Consider the following 12,183-nt stretch of genomic DNA (forward strand, 5'->3'; position numbering starts at 1 on the left):
AAAAGAAAGAGTAAAATCATTTTACATTCAAGCAGATTCTTCTAGCGGAAGTGCTGAAAATGGCAGAGCATTTGTAATGTCTCTCAGTCAGGGTCTCAGTGAGTCTCTCTCCCCATTGTACCACCCACACTCTCCATTTTGGCCTATTCCTGCTCAGACTGACTGCTCAGCCTCTGATGACCCCTTAGCCACTTGCCATGCTGACAGTGCACCCAATGTTTTCACTCTGCAGGGTAGAAATTTTTTTTTCCAAAAAATATACTTTATTCATAAAATTTGTAGCAAAAACATACAATACAGTTGTCATATCACATTCCAAAACGTACACAATACAGATCATACAATTTGCAGGTTCAATGAACACATCTGCAGGGTAGAAATTACAATTGGTGCCGTTCCTGTATGAATGTTTAACACACTCATATTCTGTGCTTTTTTCAACGCAGGTGACAGTAATTTCTACCTTTGTACGTCAGATGGTAAATATAACTCGGGTGATTACAACCAACCTACAGGATCTTTTAAGCAGAACCTCACTACTCAAATAGCCAACGTCACTACCCACAGTAAGTGGAGTTATCTGCAAGATTTGTCACGAGATGTTACACTACAAAAATTACTTGCCTTACTTATTGGACAAATAAAGTGGTCTGCACTGTTGGCACCCCGTGGGTCACAATGAATACCCGTAATGACTCACAGCAACAGGACGTGTTAGAATCCCTGGCATATACAGCCATGTCCATCAAGCCAGGGAATTAAATAGCTTTTAAAATCATGTTTAAATGGGAAATCATCTCCTTCACTATCATGTGCGGGTCCCAAGGTGACATTTACAGAGATTTTTCATCAGTCAGCTCACTGTTGTATCTGCTTCACCATATTGCACTTACCCTTAAAGTAAAAACAAGGGTCAATTTTCCAAATTTGCACACCTGATAGGGAGCTGTGTGTGCCAGGAACAAAAATCAAGAATTCAGTTACTCAACGGGTCAAATCTTGCAGAATTCAGTACTGAGCCATGCAGGAAGCTTTGATCTGCAGTCTGTGCAAAGTCAGCCAGCGAAGGGCCTCAGTGCCCCTATGGGAATATAAACCAGACAGATTTCTGCTTCTGATTGCCCTTCCGTGACCTCAGCTGGTGTGGGGGGGGGGGGGGGGTGAGGGCGGATGTTGGGTCTGGGCAGGATCGGGCACGACTGTGATGCCAAATATCCTTCCGACACTCACCATCAAGGCTCACACATGAAGAATGCCCACTTAAGACGAGGTACTGGAGAGGCTAGCTGGCACCAGTGGACCCATACCCCTGCAACCTGAGCAGAGGAAGGAAAACAAAAAGATATAATTAAAGGCACTCACTCACCATGAACAGTCACTGTGTAGTTTACAGATACTGGCTCCCCCACTCCATTTTCAGCAATACACAAATAGCTGCCAGCATCCATTGTTCTGGCTTGATCCACAACCAGGTTACTGTAAAAGAGTCTCCGCCTGTTGTTCCCCGACACTTCTATACCATCCTTTAGCCATCGGACGCGCGGGGTTGGGACTCCACTTGCTACGCATTCCAGGATTAGAGGACTATGCTGAATCACCGTTACATTCTGTGGGGTTGTGGGGTAAATGACCTGCGCAGGGTTGGTTGCAGGGCCTGTGGGAAAAGATGGGAGAAGTCACACTGTGTTCAGTCACCTCGAAACAGCTAGGCCAAATAGTGCGTACACATCCTGTCGCTGACCATACAGCGGACACGCCAAGAAAGAGAGAAAAAGTGAATGAGCACACAAGACATAAGGGAAGAATGTAGAGGAGAAAATGGATACTGATAAGGCAATAAAGGAAGGCAGAGAAAGCAAGGGTGTAAGCAAGGGAAAGCGTTAGAGTGTGTGAGGGAGAGTGAAAGAATGGGAAACAAAAAGGGAAAGAGTGCTGTGAGAAAAAGAAAGCACAGGTTAGAGAGTGAAAGAACGCACAGAGAAACGTGAACAAGTGAGAAAATGGAATCGTGAGGGAATGCGAGAGAGGGGAACTAATGGAAAGGCTCTGGTACAATTTGAGGGTAGATGTGAGCTAGGAGACAATAGATTTGTAGCGAAATCTCCTTTCATAAATCAGACTGAGCATGGCACCATCAGATAACAGTTGTTTATTTGTCAGATGAATAATACAGTGAGATGTAACCATGCTAAAAGAACAACAAACAGTGATGAGGTAAAAAGTTAGAAAAACAAGATTTGAGCCCTCATTTCCTGAGATTGCTTTCATCAGGCAAGTTATAAGTAGCTTTTCAGACACACAGCTGGTTAGAGAGCAGCTCTGAGGAAGAACATACTTCTGTCTATTTTGTTTTTTATCCTCTTTATAATTTGTCCATGTTTTTCATCTGAGGAGTGGAGCATGAGTCATCCAGCAAACAGGGATGGAACAGTACCAGTGTTTCATATGAGTTTAAGTGGTTGTGGGTGCCCAGGGTTTGGGGGAGCAGTGGGTGCCTGTTAACCTAAACATTAAATTTAAGCACGCAATTCAACATCATTTAAAAAGGGGGTGACTGAGGAAGTGGATTCTGTAGTTTATCTAATTTCATTTATAAATAGTGAAATGCTCAGATATCAAGCTGGGTAATTTTTTTTAAAAAAAATTATTTTGTTTAAACCCTTATTTTGGAAATTAGAAATTTCAAGTCACTGAGGAAAAAATGGTGGGTGAAAAAATTCAGAGTCTATTGAGTGGTTGGAGATTTGCTTGCTCTGTCTAATCTGTACTAAAGCTGACTTGGGAATGCTTGATACTGGATAGTGGCTGCAAAACATGGTGGAATGTTCAATCCCCAGCACTGGCATCCCTCGCCTTGATGAGGAAAACTGAACCAAAGAGCTGCAGTCACATGGCATATTGTAATTCCACACATTCCTTTGCCAGTTTTCCATGCTGACTCGTGTTGCCGTACGTTTTTGGGAGCTCTGGCAGCCCTCCGGTACATCTCCCATGCAACCAGTTTCATGTCGTCTATTGAGCCTTACTCTCAACTACAGAACAGCATCTCTCATTGCACCAGTGTGACATATCCATTTCTCACTCCAGCCATTAAGGTCTTTGAGTGAGACTGCCCATTTAGAGTTCAGTTATGGGTAGTTTGTACAGTGGCCATGCCCACAAGGATCTGTATTGACTGCTCCAAACTCATTACACGTAGGACCACTGTAGTATGCAAACAGAGACACATTCATCCTATCAGTCTTGGCTGGAGTCAAACCCATATTGCAGAGGTGAAAGGCCAGTGCTTAACCCACTGCACAATCTAGATTTCCTCCCACAATGGTGACAGCACTTACCACCCCGAGCAGAACAATATCCTTCACCTTGACAGGGTGCTACAAGGGTGAAGGGGCACAGCAATCCCTTTGGCTGTCTGTATTGACTGAAACAGGAATGACCGAGATTGGGTACATTGTGAAAATACATCCAGGCTGCACACTTACGCTTAATCAGCAGCTTATGCCCCATAGGTTCCATCTTCATCTCTTGCGTGACTGGATTGTACGCTCCGCACTTGTAGGTTCCTTTGTCCTGCTGTGTGACGTTGAGCACTTGCAGGTTTCCAGAGGGAAGGATCAGGTAGTTATCTGGAAAACAAGAGTATGGTGAGGAAAAGGACTAGTGGAACATGATTAAGGAGTTCTTGAAACTGCAAAGGTTCAGGGAAGAGGGATACCAGCTCAGGCCCATTGTATTCATAGTGTGGCCCAGTTGGTTTCCCACAGACGTGCACGGGGCAAAAATATCAAGTCCAAGCCCAGGCTTTTGGGAGAGGCTGAGGCAGTTCCAGTAAAAACTCTAATGAAGGCATTAAAAGAAAATTCAGTGGATATGTGTAATCATGTTATTGTAAAATATGTAATTTGAAAAAATGTTTTATTTTGTTTAATCCCTTATTTTGGAAATTAGAAATTTCAAGTCACTGAGGAAAAAATGATGGTTGAAAAAATTCAGAAAGCATTTTGCAAAATTTGTAAGAACCCAATATAAAATAGCAGCTGTTGCATATACACTATGACAATTTTTAACATTGAAAAGGCTGGTCACAGCACCCCTAAGTGAGTAACAGGTATTGCAAGTATTTGAGTTTTCAATGAAACACATGTCCCACAAATTTAATATGTTAATAGATCAGTCAATTTCCAATGGGGTAGCATACGGGAAGCCAAGGCCAAGTGTAGACTTCAGACGAAGTGGGATTAAAAGGCAAGGGATAATTGGGCCAAGGCACGCAGACGTAATTCAGTCCCTATTTTAAAGTTACATATTCTGTCCTTATTTTTATATAATATTTTGATTTTATATTACAAGTTATAGCTAAATAGCAAGACTTAAAGCAATTTGGGATGCAGGAAAGTAGAATTAGTTGGAACATAGGAATATCTATCCAGTACAGGCAGAGGAGCTGGGAGATGCAGAAGTGAGATGCTTCAGCATCACAAGTTTATAGGCAGCTTTTGTTATAAATGTGGACACAGGAATTTATAATGCAAAAAGCTTACATAAAAGTGTGTCAAAAGCGCAATGTCCCACAAACAGCTACTGTTCACAGTCTGGTAAAATTTCATTGCCTTATTATAGCGCAGTGATTAACCCTTCTACAATGTTGAGCAGAACACTACCAGTGGACATTAAACCCATATACTGAGTGCACTGGATTACAAATCTACAGAGCTGTGGATGGGTAGGAAGCAGGAAGATTGGCAGACAGGTCATGCCCCTCTCACCCAGCAGCTCTTGTACTCTGTCTTGCAGTTACTGAGTGTCACCTGGGTGAAGAGGATGATGCATGACCACAGAATGACCTAAAGAATGGGGAAAAATTACTTTTTGAAAAATGGTACAAGTCTTTTAAGATGAGTCTACATGGACTGTCAAAGCTTACAGTTCTGATCTTTAACCTCTCCAGCCTGGCTTTGAATTTGGCTCAGACTACTGGGATGAAAGTCCTCCCTGGAGGTCCTTAACAAAATGAATTAGGGGCAGTTTCAAACCAACTCAAGGTGGCAACAGGTCCAGACCACAAAACTACCTATGACTGGCACATACATTTTCAGTCTCAATCACAGTCACAATGATGGATGGATGGATGGGGAAGAGAAATATCACACGGTGCAGTAGAGGGCGCATTTCTGAAGTGAAGGCATGTTGTTGGGAGCAGTAGATTCTGTATCTAACCTATGCTGTGCCTGACCTTGGAGTGTTTGATGGGACAGTGTAGGGGGAGCTTTACTCTGTATCTAACCCATGCTGTACCTACCCTGGGAGCGTTTGATGGGACAGATGATGGTCAATAGCAGCTGCCCATAGTACCTCAAATACAGATTTTTTTTTAATATAGTTACTGGGCTAGAAAGGAAGTTAGTATTTTTCACATGCCTGCTCTAAGGCTGAGACACACTTACCTGTAGATTGCTCCAGCCATTTGCCCCTCACTCGGTAGCGGATTAGTGCAGTGGGTTTACTGTCGGGTAAATGACATTCTATGACGCCGGTGCTTCCTTCATCTACTGTAACTACTCGCTGGCTGGGTGCCTGGAAATCACTTACACCTGCAGAGAAAGAGGAAAAAAATATAATCAGCTTTGGAAATCATTATTTGCTCTGAAGGGCTTTGCAACTTAAAGTTGGCACAGAACAGCAGTGCTGAAGTTTCAAACAGCAGCTTCCCTCTTGAACTCTCTCACAGATAGTGTGGTAATCAGGAATGCAGATGTTCAAACTCAGAGTCAGGGTTATTGGAGTGTGCATTACCATGTCGGTTTACACTCATGCCAACTTTCTCACAAAAAGTGGAGGGAAATATACCCCAAAATGCCACTGGATCCCGATATACAGTTCTTGAGCAGCCAGTAGCAATATCAAAGTAAATTTTCCAGATTTGGTAACTCTGGTGATTGGAATAGGAGGAGAGCAATATAGGGGTTAAAAATTCCACTTGTGTCTCCCCGGTACACTCTGGAAGCACATATCGTAAAACGGTCCGTGATTTTCCATCCATTAATTTTAAATAAACTGAAAATAATGGGTTGTGATTTGGTGATATGCTCCCAGTGTGTGCCAGGGCTGCAGAAACAGAACCGTTAAATCATAGAAGTTGCCTTAAGGGTAAATTTTCCACTTTTGTGCTCCCAATGAGGAGCCTCGTCTGTCAGGATTGCAAATCAAAAGATTTATTCTTTAGTCTTTCTGAACTTCTGGTAACGGTTAGGTTCAAACTCACATCACCTGTCATTTTCTTCATTTCTGACTACACAGCCTATTGTTATACAGAAGGACATGATTAAATATTTAAGGTGTATCTGCTGACTGTGCTGCAAGACTCACGGGCACAAGAGAGCAATTTTGTTGTGCTGACTTCACTGCATCAAGCACAACATTTTCCTTATTTTATTTTGGCTATAGGGATAACTAGTTTTAATGTGTGCCTGTGATTTCCTGATATGTGCTCCATGTGAGTGCCACGCCCCACTGGGAATATCAGATCACAGAACTACCCCTACATTTAAAAGAGAAGGGGAAATGAATTGCTTGGTGTAGCATTAAACCATGAGGGTCTCACATCTGTTCACAGCCTGAACACAATTTACTGATCTCAGCTAAGGTGGCATTAAGATTGACCTCAGCACCAATGGGTTAAGGAGGGGAAAATTAGCCAAAGTTCACGCCCTTGATCGAGTGACACCCATCGCCCCCGCCCACTTCAAAGTAGATGCCAAGTGAAACAGGGTTAGTCTCGACTCTCCACTATTGAGTAGGCTGCCGACATGCACTGTCCAGACTTACTAGAGATGATTGGCTGCTTGGATGAACTACTGGAGATCTCTGCCATTTGTGTACGGCACCCCTAGTAAGTCAGTGCTTTGGAGAGCGATTGGGAGGAAGAGGAGAAAAGGAGTTAAAACTGGAAAATAAAACGGGGAATAGGGAAATATCTAATGCTCTGATTAAATTAGGTCTGTGGTTTTGTTTTCTCACTGCTTGTGTGGGGGGGGGGGGGGGACAGGGGTAAGGGGCAAAGAGAGAAAGACCGTTTTCTTCAATTTCTTCCCATTTCTTTTGACCGTCCACCTGTCCCCCTCCTCTCCCAGACTATGGGAAAGGTACCAGGATGTGACCTGCCCACAGGATTCTGAAAATGCAGCCTTCGAGGAAAATGTGAGGCATAGCTTGCGTTTCCGCCCCTCTGATTTTCTCTTCTTGGGGGTGGTGGGGGGAACGGAAAAAGATTTTTGATATCCAGCTAACGTTCCATTTCCAACACCGCAGCCTGAGATTATACAGAAAATCAGTTAGAAGCTTTACACTCCAAGCTGTGCCTGTATGTGTGCGCAGCATTCGGCCCTCTGCATGTTCGTCTAACGTTGCCTGCATCCATTATTAATACTTCTAGTATATTCAGGTCAAACTAATAGGAGAGGAGTGGCTCACATTTACTGTAGGCCCAAGTTAAGCAGCCTGCCTGTGTGGTCTGGTTAAAAAACAGTCATGGGAATTAAGACTCCATTACAGTTTTTATATGGCAGTGAAGCTCTTTCCAGAAGGCCGATTCCTCGATAGGGGAAAAAATAAAATCACAGGTTTCTAGCATATACAGCAAATCAATCTTAGACAGGAATATGGATTGCAAATGTACACAAAGAGCCACACTCTCCCTTCCTGTATTGGATAGAGAACGTTTCCTTACGTACTCCGCTCAGCAGGTCATTCCCTGGGTCACTTCCCTCTATACCAGCTCTATTTTTATAATTATAACTGTTCCCATTGATTTCTCACTCCAAGTCCAGACCAGACCTGCTCACAGCACGGAATGTCTCATTAAGGCCCTTGGAGATGGCGACTAGCAAGCTGCCGAAATTCAGCATCTTTCTTTTTTTCTTCCCTGCCTTTCCCAACTATTTGCTGAGGGGACACACACAAAGTTACTGCCTGTTCAGATTATGTTGTGTTAAGATGCCAATCTCAGCCATGCCACCCTATGGGGAAGGGGGTGAGCAGAAGCCACAGAGAGGGGGAAGCGATAAAAAAGTATCAAGTTAACTTCAGGCCTGCTCTCATGCACCTATAATTGAGTGATCATAGATAGACATTAGAAAGGATGTGGAAAGAGTCTGTTGTTGGGCAGGCATATTACTTTGGGGAAAGGGTACATGCATGGGAAAGGGCAAAATAAAAACTTTTAAAAGAGATTATTGATTATTGAGAAACCCAGGTGAAGCACCAGGGTCTTTGGTTGTAAAGAGGATACAGAATGCAAGATAAATAGATGATGGAAAATCGTCAGCTGCACACCGCACTTTATGTGCTCCGAGTGGGCAAGGCTCCATGCTGGGAGTGTGCGATATAAGAACAGGATTGTCTAATTTGACCCAACAAACCTGTCTCTCCCCAATTAATTGCTAGTTTACTGCTCCAGTTTTCTCCCCTCCTCTCCTGAACATACATACTGATGGTTCCATGGCCGCTGACAGTTCTTCTGTGGCACACCCAACCGTTAATTCTTCATGAGTAACCCTGTGTAGCGGGCGTCAGCAAGCTACTCCAACATAGGAGGCATCACAGACAAGCCCTGTCCTTGCCTGATGTCCACAATGAAATTTCCAGCAATGATCAGGAGCAGGAACTCTGGCTGAATTTCTCTTCCCTTGCCCAGGGGTCTTGAAGCCAACCTTGCTACTGTTGTAAGGAAAGCTTGAGAAAATGGGGCATAATTTCTTTGCAACAGAGCGATCCAAAAAATGGCTTTTTCTCCAGTTCTGAAAAAATGTTGCTTTGTTCCTATATCTCTGCCTTTCTCCAGCCACAATAAGGTACACGAGAGTGGCTTGGCACTGGACAATTCAGCCAAGACAGGAAAGTTGGTATGCAAAGAAGGGTGGGCTCAAACGACTGTCCTACTACTACCACCTGGATATTGAATTTTGGTACATTCAACTGGTCAAAAGGGTCAAGTTCTCACAGAATATCAATAGGAACATAGGAACAGGAGTAGGCCATTCAGCCCCTCGTGTCTGCTCCGCCATTTGATAAGATCATGGCTGATCTGTGATCTAACTCCACATGCCTGCCTTTGGCCCATATCCCTTAATACCTTTGGTTGCCAAAAAGCTATCTATCTCAGATTTAAATTTAGCAATTGAGCTAGTATCAATTGCTGTTAGATCCGAGGGTCCCCATAAATTTCAAGGATGGCTCATCCCATCCCACAGTCAGAAAGGCTGGAGTGAAGTGCCTCCCATTTCCCGAGCGATACTCACTTGCAATGGTAATGGAAGAAGGGCTGCTCATTATTGCACCGGCAGAACTGCTCGCCACACACTGGTATCTCCCAACATGGGACATCTGTAGATTTGAGATAGTCAATGACCCAGATCGGATTTCTAGTCCACTCTGCCCGCTATCTGTTAATTTCTGTCCATTGAAGAGCCACGTAATGCGTGCCCAGGCGGGCTCTGCAGCACAGCGAAGCTGAACCCGACCGCCCAGTTTCTGTAGTGTGGAGTGAGGTTCTGCTGAGAAGTGAGGCGCCAGATCTGAGGGGGAAGAATGAGAGACAGGTTAGAAACTGTCCTACTTTCTGACATCATCACTCTTGCTGGAACAGTGGCCCTCTTAAATGGAATTCAAATCATTTGCATGGGGATGGGGATTAGACAAACCACTGTGAATAAAACATGGGATGCAATCAAATATTAGGGTTCGTAAACCGCTAATACTACTCCAGTATGCTGTGGGTATTAGCTCTTTATTGCTCCAACTGATCCTATCATTGAATAGGTTATGACAAATTAGTGTTTTCTTGAAACTGCTTTCTTCCCTTATCTGCTAAGGCGCTAACTCCTTGCTGGAGTGCAGTTCCACGGACACTGGCCACCCTCCTGTATCTTGTTCAAGTGGATATTCTTTATGTGTGAGCTTAGACAATGAGCGTCAACAGGCTACTTGACCATGAAGGGCATCAGAGCCAAGTCTCAACCTCACTCAATGTCCACCCATATGTGGTTCCAATCTGGAATTATTGGACAGCAATCAGGAATGGGGAACCTGGTTGTCTCTTCACATCTCTAGCTCAGGGGCACTGAGGCCAATTCTAGTGCCCATTCTAGCTAGAACGGAGATCAGCTAATACAACAAACATGGGACTGAACCTGGCTCCTTCCTGGTCTCCGCGGTACCACATCAGAAGTACTGTCTTTGTGAGCCACATGGAGTGTTGGAGATCACATATAAAGTTTACTCTCTGTTCCCATTATTCTACATATCTAACAGATCTTAGCATTCTGAATTAGGATTTATCCACCAATGAAGCAACAGCCCTTTCCAAACCTCCAGCCCCACAAAACTTAAAACAGAACAAATCAACGAAGAAGAAATATAAGAGAGGAAAAACTTCAAATCCTAGACACAGAAAATGCAAGAAATACACAGGTCAGTCAGTATCTGTGAAGAAAAATACAGGTTATGACATTGTGGGTGTGTAACTGTTCATCAGAACTTAAGAACACAAATCCAAAACTTCATAAACTGTCTTTGACCGATGTATTTCCAGCATTTTCTATCAATAATAAATACGTGCAAATAAGGACTGTGTTGCCTGTGCTTCATTAGCGAGATTGCCAGGGTTCAGGGGCTATGCGTAGCCCACAAGCTGCAGGTTGGGCACCCGAGGGAAGCTCAGCCATAGCGTTAGTGATTTTAACCATCATTCAGGCACAGTATTAGTACATGAATGTTCAATGCATTCATACACAAATGTTGCAGTGATTTTTAAATCAGGTTAAAGTTCCATTTAAATAGAAATGTCAGATGAACCCGTTAAACATTTGAACATTAATACTGCAAATAGTAAGCCCTTAAAAACAAAGTTTGCCAAATGTAATACTAGTTGGTGGTTAATACGTTTTTTTAACAAGAAATACGTTACTCGATGGGATATTAGATAGCCACAATATTGGGATTGCTTAAATTACAGTTGGATGTCATAATGGGAGAGTTAAGTACGTGAGGAATGAACTTTAATTGCCTTTTTTTTTCAATCTCAGATATTGCTTATATTCTGACAGCGGGGAACTGTGCCCAGTGGGAATGTGCTCAGTCCTGCCCCATCACACTTCAAAAATTTCTTCCAATTAAGCCAGTCACACACTGGGTAGCATGGCTTACCTGCCCTGATACAGGAGAGAAGAACCATCAGCCACACGCAGAACACCGATTGCAGAAGCCCCGTCTCTGGATCCATTGCACTGTGACAGGGAAGTGAGGCTGAAGAGTTCCGCAGCAAGGCAGGGTGGCCAGCACGATCTGCAAGAAAGAGATGTGAACTGTAAAAAGAAAGTTCACCTGGATGGAGGCAGTTAGCTCAACATCATGCCCACTACAGTCAAGACCCAATTCTGATGCTATAAATACAGCTCAAATGCTACAGCACACATCAAAAACCATGACAGGAATGTGGCATGTTTACTTTTTTCCTCCATCTCTTTCCTTGGAGGCGTGAACTGCTGCTAGGGTACATGCTTGTACGCCCTGTACTTTGAGACCACTGTAAAACAGCAATCAGCTCTTGTCTTGTTTCAATATCCTGGAGCAACAAGTGTCTCAAGAAACACTGAAGAAAATTTAACTGCAACATCTTTAGCCCAATACTACAAAAATATATCAGAGAAAGACTCAAAGAAACAATCATATATCAGGTTCAGCATTCAGAAATATGCCTTTAAATATCAATGTTTCAACTGAGCAAAAAGCTGAACAAACAGGCCAGTCTGCAAGACTGAAGTTGTAAGTGGAGGTTGAGCTGTTGAATATGATGCCTGGAACCATAATAAATCAATTTTTTCTCCTCTTTATCATACAATCCTGGATTACTAGGGACCCCTAAAGCAATCTAACACAGGAACAACACACACAGAGCAGCAGAGACAGAGTGAAAGAAAAAGAGAAGCTTCCAGTCTCGAATGTGAAGCAATGCAGCCCAACTCTGTGGCAGGTGTTAACATGCCTGTGGCGGACACTTTCATCAGGACTGACTGCGTTTGACACTAAAATTATCTAAAAAAGGAGACCACTTCAACTGAGAGATGGCATGTTGCCATTTAATAACTCAGAGACCCCAGGCACCAAAACTGACACATATATAGG

General features: G+C 43.4%; 1 protein-coding gene across 5 annotated transcripts in view; it reads right to left on the reverse strand.

Moving 5' to 3' along the window:
* The window catches only part of cdon (cell adhesion associated, oncogene regulated), a 182,523-nt gene that overhangs the window by 46,367 nt on the left and 123,973 nt on the right, over positions 1-12,183 (reverse strand). For all 5 annotated transcript variants that reach the window (XM_067971079.1, XM_067971077.1, XM_067971076.1 and 2 more), the window contains 5 exons: positions 11,206-11,343; positions 9,300-9,575; positions 5,448-5,594; positions 3,486-3,629; positions 1,367-1,654 (listed from right to left, as the gene is read on the reverse strand). In XM_067971079.1, the coding sequence (XP_067827180.1) occupies positions 1,367-1,654; positions 3,486-3,629; positions 5,448-5,594; positions 9,300-9,575; positions 11,206-11,281 (931 nt within the window). In that variant the 5' untranslated portion in view covers positions 11,282-11,343. The remainder of the gene's footprint in view (positions 1-1,366; positions 1,655-3,485; positions 3,630-5,447; positions 5,595-9,299; positions 9,576-11,205; positions 11,344-12,183) is intronic.

Source organism: Heptranchias perlo, chromosome 33 (genome assembly GCF_035084215.1).
Source record: "Heptranchias perlo isolate sHepPer1 chromosome 33, sHepPer1.hap1, whole genome shotgun sequence".
In the NCBI taxonomy this organism is placed as follows: Eukaryota; Metazoa; Chordata; class Chondrichthyes; order Hexanchiformes; family Hexanchidae; genus Heptranchias; species Heptranchias perlo.